At 36.3% G+C, this 13,335-nt stretch overlaps 1 protein-coding gene across 2 annotated transcripts in view; it reads left to right on the top strand.

The window, feature by feature from the left end:
• The first annotated feature begins 3,374 nt into the window (after positions 1-3,374).
• wnt7bb (wingless-type MMTV integration site family, member 7Bb) overlaps positions 3,375-13,335 on the top strand; it is a 44,247-nt gene continuing 34,286 nt past the window's right edge. The window contains exon 1 of one of the 2 annotated variants that reach the window (XM_048158753.1): positions 3,375-3,793. In XM_048158753.1, coding sequence (XP_048014710.1) covers positions 3,723-3,793 — 71 coding nt within the window. In that variant the 5' untranslated portion in view covers positions 3,375-3,722. Of the gene's footprint in view, positions 3,794-7,412; positions 7,759-13,335 lie in introns of those variants that run through there. The other variant, XM_048158752.1, reaches the window with a different exon arrangement.

Here is a 13,335-nt window from a genome sequence, read left to right as displayed (position 1 = left end):
TGCACGCACACAAAGATGTGGCGTGAAAATGCACTGACACATGCCGTCCTGACAATTGGACTCCATAAAAGCAGCAGATTGGTTGTCCTTTAAACATTTTAATGAAGCTAAATCAAAAAATTATGGCCATGGTGACAAACAAGACCATGGTTTTATGCAGACGCTTCAAACACCGCCACGCCGCAACAATCACCCCCTGAGCAACTTTATATTGAGTTTCAATCCGTCAAGCGACCATCTGGTGTAACAGTGAGCTTGTTTTGAAGTGCGCTCTTAAAACTGTAAAAGAAGGGATGTCAAGGAACAAAGCATTTCTGTGGTTTGTTGGGTTTCTCTGTCAACAAAAATGAACCATCTGAACAGATGAGTGACATACTAGTGCCATTAACAGGAAGTACTGGAGAATCATTACTTCATAAGTGTGTGTGCGTCCATCTGTGTGCCGCCACGTTTACATTTGTAGGCCTCGGTTTTTGTCTCTTAACATCTCAATTGTTTCTCCTAGGAAGGTGATTCAAAGGGGAGCAAATGGAGATTTTAGCTCAGGTCAGATGTTTCTCATTTAAAATCAGCTGGACGGTTGTTACTGTGGGTCAGTGATGTGTTTTTAATGATATAAAAATATGCAATTTACTTATAAAGCCATTTCTTTTTTTTGGTCTAATTATATGCTGTGCACATCGGTAATGTCTTTGAATTACCATTATTTGAGAGCATTGCAATTAAAGGGACAGTTTACCCAAAAATGAAGATTATCCTATGATTTACTCACCCTCAAGCCATTCTAGGTGTACATAACTTCTTCTTTCAGAAGACTCTTTTTTTTTTTTTGGAGTTATATTAAAAAATCTCCTGGCTCTTCCATGCTTTATAATGGGAGTGAAAAGTAACTGAGATTTTGACGCCTAAAAAAGTGAATCATTCCATCATAAAAGTGATCCATACGACTCCAGAGGGTTAATAAAGGCCTTCTAAAGCGAAGCGATGGGTTTTTGAAAGAAAAATATCCATATTTATAACTTTATAAACTATAATCACTTGCTTCTGGTAACGGCCGTATGCGAGTCGAGTTATAAATATGGATATTTTTCTTACAAAAATCCATCGCTTCGCTTCAGAAGGTCTTTATTAACCTCTTGAAGCCGTATGGATTACTTTTAGGATGGATGAACTTGCTTTTTTTGGGCTTCAAAATCTTGAGCCCCATTCACTCCCATTATAAAGCTTGGAAGAGTTTGTGTTAGTCTAAATGTAGATAGTCTTATACCTAGGATGGTTTGAGGGCAAGTAAATCATGGGATAATATTCATTTTTGGGTGAACTATCCCTTTAATTTGATTGCAATTTTTCATATTGTTAGGCCTATCTAGTTCAGTTCATGTTGCCATTGCAAAAAATTATTTTCTTAATTAAAGCCTGTTCACACTAAGAATGATAACTATAACCATATCAATAACTATATTATACACACCAGCGGACGATATCACTCTGTTGATGGATTCTGATTGGCTGTCGATGTTTTTAGCATTCATCGGCTGGAAAAAAAACGGTTCTGAAAGTGATTCAAACAATATGATTCCTTTGTGCCGTTGGCGTTGCAGCTGTGATGTGGATTTAGAACATTTAGAAGGATTTTTAGAACTATATCGTTATCGTCCTTGGTGTGAACGGGCCTTTACTCAGTATTCTTGTCTTGTTTTCCATTACAAATATCTAAGCATTCTTAAATCAAGATGCCTTTACTTGAGATATTAAGTCTTGTTTTCTGAAAAATATATTAAAATCAAGTAACTTTACGCTTAAAAATAAAATGGGGTAAGAAAAGGCAAAATTTAAAGGGAAAACTAATTTTTCTGACCCCACTGGGAGACGTTTATTCTTGTTTTAAGCATAAACTCACTTAATTTTGATAAATTTTTTCAGAAAACCAGACTTAATGTCTTTAGTAAATTTAGCTTCTCAAGTAAAAGACGAAAATACTGAAGAAAATAATTTCTGTTCTAAGGCTTGTTCCTTAACATTGATTTTATTTAAAATAGTGCCCTCAAAGAAAACTGCATGACTACTAGAAATTCACTGCTTTGCTTAGATTACTGCATTACCACTAACCCCTAAATTTAGACTAAGTCATACATCTAAAAACTCCTGTTAACTGATTCAATTGTTGGTTACCAGGAGTTGTAGGTATGCCAGCTAGAATTAACCATCGACAGGCACTGCCATACCACACACACACACACACACAATACCACCCAAAACCATATGAACGCATGTAGAATAGAAAATATCTCGAGTTACCACAGCAACGTTTTTCTACTAAGAATGCAGAGTATTAATTATAAGCTTTAAAGTATTAGTTTCTCAGAATATGCTTATTAAATGTACTCCATATAATCCAGTGAAATCATATGTGTAATCCTGGGCGGTTGCAGTGAGATGTTTGCTCTTTACCACAAGGGGGAGTGTTGTTTTCTCATTGCTCAGATACAAACAGTCTCTAACAGAACCTGTACTGAAACTGCATGATAGTACATATGGAAAAGTGTATATTTTAGATGTTTGTTTTTAATCTAATCAACCTTTAGCTTTTGTGTAGTTCACTTATTTTAAATGCTCACTATTTGAAATATTTTTTTAAATGGAGAGCATGTGGAACTGCTGATATATTAAATCTATAACTGCTTAAGCTTTGCATATGCAAATATGCATCTTTTTTTTAAGCTCTTAAAAGCAGATTTTGTTGCTCATTTGTCTCCTAAAGTTCCTTAGAGGATTTAAATACAAACACAATTCAATCAGCTCAGTTGCTGATGTACAGTAAGTTTACAGAGCAATAAAATGAATGCATTTTGAAGACTTTTTGATCTTGAGAACATTGTTGAGATCTCTTCTGAAGCTCTAGAGGAGACACATGTGAGATTACTGAGGTCTTTTTATCAGGAGAAACATCTGAGATGCGGGAGACTTCAAGTCTTTTGCTACCCATTTAACTTGCAACAACTGCGATATTAAACATTTTATGGGAATGCATCCAAAAAACCAACCTCTGATTCAAATGCATTGCTTAATATGATGTTAGCACCCACAAAATATCTTTGAATGTGTAAAGGGATCAAATCAGCTAAGATAATCTCGTTCCCGCCTCCCCCAAGTCATGAAATATCAACCATGAAATGTATGCATGGAATGATCACTTGATTGTGCAACAGACTTACAGCCAATTTCATTATGAAAAGAGAGGGTTGAGCCTCGATGCCTTTCATTTGTGGTCTGTGCAGCCGAAGCACGTGTTTCATGCCTGTAAAATGCTCTCATCTGTGAGTGTAAAGCCGAAGGGGCGTGGATAAAGGCTTGTGTTACCTGCCCTAGACTTTCACCTGCGGAGAAATGGAAAGAATTTAACAAACCACCACCAGCAGCAGCAGTAGCAGTCGATGAGAGAGAGAGAGAGAGAGAGAGAGAGAGAGGAGGAGGAACTTGACGCTCACGGCAGGTTCACCTGAAAACATTCGACTCGCTCCTCCTTGAAAACACAGCGTTTGTAACCCTCAATTTGCTTTCAAACCCGAGAACGAGACGGCAAAGCATCCTCGATCTGAACCCTGACTATGGCTCTCAGATTTCTAACTTTACAGGGAATCAGAAAGACCCGTCGGAGAGACAGAAACAGCGTGTTTACCTGCGCAGGTGGAACGGAGTGATTTCTGCACTGACTGGACACCATGGTCAGACCCCTACGCTTGTGGATCTTTAACGTGCTCCTGTGTTTCGGCATCATTTATTCTAGGCTCGGGTGAGTGGAGGAGATGCATTATGCTACGTAAAATTAAATGCAATGCAAACGTACAGAACGTGCCTGGCATTGCTTGCCCTGAAACTTGATGTTTACATTTGGGTAGTTGATGCATAACATCAAAATCTACATGATTTTAAGTTCAAATTAAAGCACTTTTGAATCTATTTTGCCTTAGTTCTTTTTAAATGATCCTGAACTGTAAAAAAATAAATCAATAATTAATGTGGTTCATACAGCATAATATTTTGAGTTTCTGTCGATTGAACCATTGTATCAACTCAATTTTTAATTTCAATGAACTCAAAATTTTGAGGCAACAGGTAACTTTCTTTTTTAAGTTAAACCAACAATTCTTTTTTACAGCGTGCAGCGTGATAATGCATTTTTATTATCCCAATTAGTGTGAGATCATTAGCAAAATGCCATTTTTGGTGAATTATAGCATGATCTTGTCGACTTACCTCTGGTTTCTAATGGGAAAAAGTACATATATGCACTTTAATGCACATATTTATGCATTTTGCTCCAAAACACTAACCTTAAATTTACCAAACGTGACATTTTGATTCATTTTGGATCACGTTTGTTGAGTAAAATCATGGAGCTATAACTTTTTTTGTTGCGTCCTGTCCTGCGCTTTTTAATATATTCATTTGCATCGCATTTATTGCCATTATAAATACATGCAATTGATTTTCAGATCTGTACACCTGCTGCAGCTATTTGAGGAGTTTAAGGTCTTCTTTTGAGTGAATTTGATCTTTACAGCTATTTTTCCACCTTAGTAAACTAGTTTAAAGGAAGATTCATCTGTGGTTTACTCTCTTTCTCTTGCTTTCACCTCTCTATAGCCTCAGTAATAACAGCATGCCGAGTTGTATTTCCACATTCCTTTACCCTCGAGTTTTGCAAGACCTCACCTGAATTCTTTAGGGATTTGTTCGTATTCCAACAGAGGGTCGCCTGTCATCTAGTCTATTCATGATTTACTTTTATATTTAACTGCTGTACACTTGAGAAATTACACTCTCGGCAATGCAAAATGGAATTACTATATCATATCTAGATCTATGCCTTTCTGCATGCACAAACAGATGAAGGATCATAGCTTTATCCATCTTTTGAAGTGGAAATCCATTCATGCCGCTGTTATTTATCCAAAACAGGTGATTATACGCAGCTTACAGTGACTTATAAAATAGAAAACATCTTTTTTCTCCTCATTTTTGGACTCTTGCAAGCACATTTGTCATTATGTCAAAGCTCTAAGATTAATCATGCAATCTTAAGAAGACAGAAGATTGCTCCCAAGACCTCATATGACTGAAAGCATGCTTTGAGATCTTCAGATAATGTGGGGTCTCGTCAGGTCAAACCTGTTTTGTCACCCCTCAGGCTTGATATCTGTCACTATACCCCCTTCACCCTCTCTAAGATATACAGCACATGCAGGTACAAGCATTGCACTTCACTCAGCGCATTAATGAAGCCGACCTACAGATTTATGGGTTATCTTTGGACTAGTGCATGTTAAATTAACTGTACTCATTTTTTATCTTCTAAAAAGGTTCCTTAATGGTTCAATTAAGGACCTATAAACAAAAACATTTGGTAGCCTATTACCAAAAATGGTTCTGTTGTTGTTAAAAGTCACAATCTAGTGTGAAAGTAACAGTGAAAAGAATTTATGTTCTGAAGATTCTAACAGAAAGCTCTCGAGCTTCTGCTGTTGCTATGGTGACTAGGGATGGGCAGATCGATATGAAGTATCGATATTGACGCTGAGTATTGAAAGTATCAATACTCAAATTAAAATATCGATACTAAGGTGTGTTTTTTTTACCAGTTATTTTGTTTTTTTTAACAATAAATTGAATGCATACAATATGCATTGAATTGGACAAATAACCTATGCTAGCGAATAATTTGTAGTAGAAGTATTTTGCTGCGCATCTGAACACGCAAATGCTGTCAGAACCAATCAATCACAGAGAGTGTTCGCTCACTGCCGACACTACATTCAAACAGAGCTGCGTTTAGTATCGTATAACAGAAGACAGAAAAATATAATATTATTATTATTAGTTATTTCACAATAAACAAAATGAAATAGTTAGCCTACATAGTTTGAGCAATTACATTTATTTAAATTGAACATTAAAAGTTCATATTGATGTTCTGTCAGAATACAAATGTTTCATTTTATGGGTGCAACAGCCTGTCACCGGCAGTCCCTTCTGAAAATGAACCATTGCTACAGTGACCATAGATCAGCTAGGCTTATCTGTAGATTTTCCATGGTTTACCAAGTAAACATTTTAACCACGTGTAAACAAAAATCGAAAACAAAATAAGTGGTATCGCCCATCCCTAATGGCGACTTTCGCGGAAAGACCGCGATGACGCGTTTTAACGGTCATCAAAATCGTAAATCCTGCAGTTTTTTTATATTTTCATTTTTCCTTTTTTAAAAAAACATGAACAAATATTACACTACATTTAGTATTATATTACATTTTCATTAAATTACAAAAACTAGTTACTAGGGTGTTTCTAGTACGGTAAAAATTACATCTTTCTCTCTTCTGATTGCCGTTATCAATCGCTCTCTATTTTTTTTCCTCTTTTTGAAAGTTGTGAAAACACTATTATGGAGTTTTCTTTTGCTATTTGCGCAAATGGAAACACAAAAAATATGTCGTCTCTCATTCAACCACTATCAAATTTTCTGCTACTGAGAAACACGGAAATGTGAAAAGGCTATATTTCTGTCAAAAAAACCTACATATTTACTTGTATACACGTTTTATTATGTTTGAGTTACCACAAAAGATTATAGCAAGCTTCTGCTGTTGCTATGGTGACTTCCGCGGAAAGACTGTGATGACGCATTTTAACGGTCATCAATATCGTAAATCCTATCGTAAAATGTTTCTAATACTGTAAAAATGACATCTTTCTCTCTTCTGATTTGTTTTCCTCTTTTTGAAAGTTGTGAAAACACTATTAAGGAGTTTTATTTTGCTATTTGCGCAAACATATATTTAATGTCATCTCTCATTCAACTGCTATCAAATTTTCGGCTACTGTACACACAGAAATGTGAAAAGGGTCTATTTCTGTCAAAATAACCTACATATTTACTTGTATACACGTTTTAAGATTGTTGAGTTACCACAAAAAAAAAATGATAGCAAATAAGCATAGCTATTTTCACTTAGCATATAGCTAAATATTCACGAACACGTGTCACATCGCTAAATAGACAAACAACCGCTATCGTTTATCACATTATTATAGACGTTTACGTGTATTCTCCACTTAATATTTTGATTTGAAAGTCTTCTAAATTAAGTTTGGATAGTATGAGGGCTGCTAAAATACCTAACCGATTTCGCGCCCAAAATCCAGGAAGCATTCGCACGCTGCTAGATGTAAACAAAATGTATATTTTCGTTGAATACATATACGAAGGACTTTTGAGATAATATTTAAACATTTAAAGTGAAGCTGTGCATTAGGGAGCCTCGTTACCTCTCCAGCGGGCACGGACGCGATGTCAGTGTGGCCCCTTTATCCAAAAGTGGGCGGATGGTGGTGTGATGGTGCCGTCCTCTGCCCAATGGCAGCCCGGAGTCTCCGGAGAGGAGAGAGCCACTTCTGTTTCCATCCCCAAATCCCCCCCAAACCATCAGCCCGCTCCGACCGAACGAACTGCGCGATGACACAGCGCGTCTCCTCCGCACACACACGCGTCTGGGAGTTACGCGCGGCGTAAAGGAAGCTCCGTTACCGAACATCACGGACGCGCAACTGGAACTAAACGCGTTTCTTTCTCTCAGTCCGTCGGAAAAGCGTCCGTTCGCTCCATATGTCACCATGATCCTCTTCTCATCGCGCAGTGTGCTGCTGTCTGTCTATTATCCGCAGATCTTCCTCATCCTCACCAGCGGGAGCTACCTGTAAGTTTACAAACGTCTAAATCTGTTGATTTCATGTTCATACAAAACCAGTCTGAAGTTTGGACGCACTTTACTGTGTCTTACGATGGCTTCGGCATAGATGCTTTAAATTAGTTTCACAGACAATGCGTTGAATTCCTTAACAAAACTAGCATTTAAATGCATGTTATGAAGTGGATTAGTTGGACAGTTGATGGAAAACCTCACTAACAAGTGTCTAGCATGCATGGGAACTCCTCCAATGCTGTTTTAAAACGCATCCCTCACAAAATGCCAAAGGAACATGCATTCCAATTTGGAATTCCAAGATTCCAATTTGGAACTTTATGGAAAATTCGATTGTATAGACTCCATTCTATGAATCCCACTTATCTGAGGAAAAAAAATTCTTATTTGAGTCTTATTAACTATAATAGCTCAGTTTTGGAATTGCATGTTTTAGAAGAGCTTGAAACCATCAAGAACATTCATGCTAAAGAAATGACAATAAAGTTCTTTGGGATTGATATGGAGTGAGCTTCAATCGCTAATATATATTAGTCACTACATAATTCCCAAACTTCCATTTGTGTTATTTCAGAGTTTTACTATTATACTGTAATGTTGTAGACGTGTCCAAACCTTTGAGTGATTGTGTACAAGGATGGATTAATAAAACATTAACCTTTAGTATTGATCTGTAGGGAGACTTCTGCATCTGGAGGGGGTTTTTATTGAATGAACTCATGATAGATTGAGTAAATATGGTAGTTAATATTTAGATAAGCTTAATGAATGATGTGATGTTGATGGTGTTGAGACTCTTAGGAACCTCCACAAGCGTTCAAATGCAAGATTCGGACTGTATTTTGATAGATTGTTTGATCTTAGGGTGAAGATAAGTTCATGAAGCTACAATGTAAATACTGTTTGTTTTGTCAGGTGACCTTGAGATGTGCTTCATCTACGATTACAGATTATTTAATATGACTGCATTGGGTTACACCACTGGTAGTCATTTTTAGAGTCAGAACAGGTAGAATTATTTATGAAACATCGTTTGTTAAGAGGATATTGAAGTGCAAATCTGGTTCTGGTTGGGAAATGTAAGTGCTGTTCAGTGTTGAAGTTGAATGGAAGAGAATTTCATTTGGCCACTGAGTGGCAGAGAAGTTCAGTAAGATTCATATATAAACTGTGTGTGTTCAATTATGAGTTACTTTGGTTTTACAGACAGACGGCTTCTCAGTTTAACCTTCACCTGCTCTGAACACCGCCAGCATCCATCTTACACCTTTTGCATGCAAATGCAATTGATTACAATAATACTAATGAAGTTGTGGGGCTAGTTGTCACACTTGAGTGAATAGTTCATGTTTATTTCTGTCACAAACCTCAATGTCTTGACTATAAACAAGCAATTCTGTTATCGCTAGGGGCAAGTTGTCACAATATAAAGGGTATACTATTCATATAATAGGCTATTTAAAGACTTTTCAGCATAATGTAAACAGTAAATGCAAGTTAACATGCATGCATTTGACCAACACACTCTTAAAAATGCTGGGTTAAAAACAACCCAAGTTGGGTTGAAAATGGACAAACCCAGCAATTTTGCCGGTTGTTTTAACCCAGCGGTTGGGTTAAATGTTTGTCCAACGTGCCGGGCAGTTTTATTTAACACAACTATTGTTTAAAAATTACTGTATGTCTGGCTTAAAATGAACCCAAAAATTGGTTGGAAATTAAAAGTCAGACTTATAATTACTAGAGGCAACAATAATAACGTTGGTGAACATTTATTAATAAGCAATGAAATATTTATTGTTTAAATATTATTCATTAAACTTATTGTTCATTTATTAAACATACATGTTCATTTCCAACATACTTGCATACAATACAGTCATTTTTAAACAATAGTTGAGTTGAATAAAACTACCCAGCAGGTTGGGCAAACATTTAACCCAACTGCTGGGTTTGTCCATTTTCAACCCAACTTGAATTTTTTAGAGTGCAGATATTATTAATCAACAAATTAAATAAATGCATGTGACAAGTTGCCCTGAGCTGAATTTTAATACATTAAAAAATACCCTTGTACAACCTTTCAAATATATAGTTGTCTTTGTGGGTTTATTGTGTTAAACATACTGGAATTTTACTTTGGCAGACGTCATTCGCAAAAATAACAGAAAAGAAAAAGCATTGCTGGAGAAAACAAGTGGTCTTTTAAGAGATAAAGCCCTTATGACAACTTGTGCAAAATATGCATTTAAGTCCATGTAGTTAATTGATGTAAATAAAAAACGAACGTGAACATTGATCTTCTCCAAGTGAACTTCTGAGCAGCACGTTTGACTGACAGTGATGCATTTGTTCTGTCAAATTACTTTCTTCCGAAAGCCTTGTTGTGTCTCTTTGTTAAATGACCTCCAGACCAAGGTCTTAATTTAGCCGCTGGAGACCCCAAACTCAATTTTTAAAATAGATGTGGGTTTTTGTTGCCATTTAAGCGGGTGAGTCTATGTATAGCGTTGGTTTTCACATCACACACGACACTATTGTTTGCTTTTACATTTTAAACCGCCTTTATGCGGCACATTGCACATTTTGTGGAAATAATGGCTTTTAAAGGAGGTTAAAAAGGAAGTACGTGGCTCTCGCTAATAGTTATGGGCATGTTTGAGTTTTTTTGGAAGGCCGTGGTAAGAGCAAATGCATCAAGGAATCTCTCATCTACTTCATCTGGATGTTTTTAATAGTTTTATGAGGAAAATTTGGTGTGTGGAAAGGTCTTAAAATTTTACATTTGGTCCCCTCCAATTCTGCATTAATAGTTGCATACTGATATGTAAAATCAAACATCGCACTGCAAAAAGTGTTGTTCCTCAGTATGTTGTCTTGTTTTCCAGTACAAATATCGAGATACTTTTACTTGAGATGCTAAAAAATGACATAATATAGTTATTCTTGTTTTCTAAAAAAATATATTTAAAAATTTTTGCTGAAAATAAGAAAAATGTCTGACATTAGAGTCAATCAACGTTTTCCCTTTGAATTTAGTTGTAGTTTTTCTTTTTCCACTGGCAGATTTTTTTCTTCACCATTTTTCAGACTTAATATCTGAAGTCAGTAAATGTATCTTGATTTAAGAATGTTTAGATATTTGTACTGGAAAACAAGAATAACTTGGACTTTCCCAGATATTACAGTTTATTTTCAAACAAAACCCATAATTTAACCTCCTGAAACCACCCGCCATCGTAGCAGCATAAAAATTTAATCTCAGATAATAAAAAAGATCTTATTTTGTGAGAAATATCAATTCATTATGTCCCATTATTAGTATGAAAGATGCTTTGCTATTCTGAAAGAGACGTAGTTTTAATAAATTGCCATTTTAGACGTATAAATAGGCCCATAAAAGTCACATTTCCTCTTTTTTCTGAATGCTCGGAGATGTAGTCTGAGGTTTGAGAGTTTTCTGGTGCCAGTTCATCCATGTTGGTAGTTTAGAGTTTGTTTTAGCAGGATTTGTTTTAAGTAGAATGGACTGGGTGATAGCTGGAGCCAAGCGCACAGGGAACATTTATTTTCTTGTGTTTAAAAGTAGAGTGCATTTACTCATCCTGGGGATTATTTATTCCTCATTTACCAGGAAATCCTACTCATGTTTGAAATCTTCCTTGTGAGACAGAACTGATTTATTTTGTCATATTTTATATGGACCACAATTAAACTTACATTTGGGGCTATTTAAGTGTAGGGTCGTTTGGTAAAAACATGGTTATTTTCAGATGGGAAAATACCGTGCGTGTTTTGCTGGAGTTATTACCTGTGTGGTCAGAAAACACGAGGACTAGTTAAGAAGCCGTTAAACATGCAGCTAGCAGGTTGCAATTTGTATTTTAAGAGGTTGTGGTTGATGCGCAACTTCATATTTCACTCTTAAACAATCATTTTAAAAGTATTCCTCATTTCAGAGCTATAAGTGAATGCGTCAGATAATTTGAGAAATTCATTTTGAGATTTCTGACTTTTGATTGCAGACTTTGAGACATTGTTGACATCTATTATGGAGCTCCAGGTCAAACAGGTCTTTATTTCTCAGAAGACAAGCAAAAATGCAGTTTTATTGATGTTAATTTGAGATATTAAATCTCAATGTTTGACTTTTCTTCAGGTCATTGCGTTGCACTTTACATCACAATAACCTGCTCTGAAGGATACGGTCTATATTCAACTTGTTTAATCAAAGACATCACTTGTTTAACCAGAAACAACGTCATTTGGTACTTTATGACTGTGGATGAGCAGGACAGCCATAATAAGAGGTTTTAAATGAAAGCCAAATAAATATAAAAAAAAAAGGGTGGAGCATTTCATTTGTTTCTAGAGCAGCATGTTCTGCGGCCCAAAATCTGATTTATGGAGCTATGGGAAAAAACATTTGCAGATGAAACTATGTGATGACTATATCATATCATATCATTAGTTTTGCAAATCGTGTAGTCATCATACTAAATGCACATGGCAAAAAATACGTTTTATGTGTGTGTGTATGCGTATGTGTATTTTGGCATTTGTGTTTTGCACATTATAGCTCATTATGTGGTTTCCAGGGTGTTGTTATGCAGTTGCTAAGGTGTTTTGTAGCTTGTTATATGATTACTAGGGTGTTGTTATGCAGTTACTAAGGTGTTTTGAGTGTTTTGTGGCTCGTTATGTGGTTTTGGGTGTTGTTATTCAGTTGTTAAGGTGCTTTGAGTGTTTTGTATCTCATTATGTGGTTGCCAGGGTGTTGCTATGCAGTTGCTAAGGTGTTTTGAGTGTTTTGTGGCTCGTTATGTAGGTGCCAGGGTGTTGTTATGCAATTGCTAAATTGAAAGTATTTTAAAATGTAATTTATTCCTGTGATCAAAGCTGTCTTCATTGTCACATGATCCTTTGGAAATCATTCTAATATGCTGATATGTTGTGGGTGTTGTTATTCAGTTGTTAAGGTGCTTTGAGTGTTTTGTATCTCATTATGTGGTTGCCAGGGTGTTGCTATGCAGTTGCTAAGGTGTTTTGAGTGTTTTGTGGCTTGTTATGTGGTTGCAGGTGTTGTTATGCAGTTGTTAAGGTGTTTTGAGTGTTTTGTATCTCGTTATGTGGTTGCCAGGGTGTTGCTAAGGTGCTTTGAGTGTTTTGTAGCTCGATATGTGGTTGCTAGGCTATTATGCAGATGCTACGGTATTTTTAAGTTCATTATGTGGTTGCCAGGATGTTGTTATGCAGTTACGAAGGTGCTTTGAGGCTTGTTATGTGGTTGCTAGGGTGTTGTTATGCAGTTGCGAAGGTGTTTTGTAGCTCATTGTCTGGTTGCCAGGGTGTTGTTATGCAGTTGCGATGGTGTTTTGTGTGTTTTGTAGCTCATTATCTGGTTGCCAGGGTGTTGTTATGCAGTTGCAAAGGTGTTTTGTGTGTTTTGTAGCTCGTTATCTGGTTGCCAGGGTGTTGTTATGTAGTTGCAAAGGTGCTTTGAGTGTTTTGTATTTTGTTATGTGGTTGCCAGGGTGAGGTTATACAGTTGCTAAGGTGTTTTGATTGTTT

This window comes from Megalobrama amblycephala, linkage group LG15, assembly GCF_018812025.1.
Source record: "Megalobrama amblycephala isolate DHTTF-2021 linkage group LG15, ASM1881202v1, whole genome shotgun sequence".
NCBI classification, from domain to species: Eukaryota; Metazoa; Chordata; class Actinopteri; order Cypriniformes; family Xenocyprididae; genus Megalobrama; species Megalobrama amblycephala.
The sequence above is the reverse complement of the archived record's forward strand: the minus strand, read 5'-3'. Positions and strand labels throughout refer to the sequence as shown.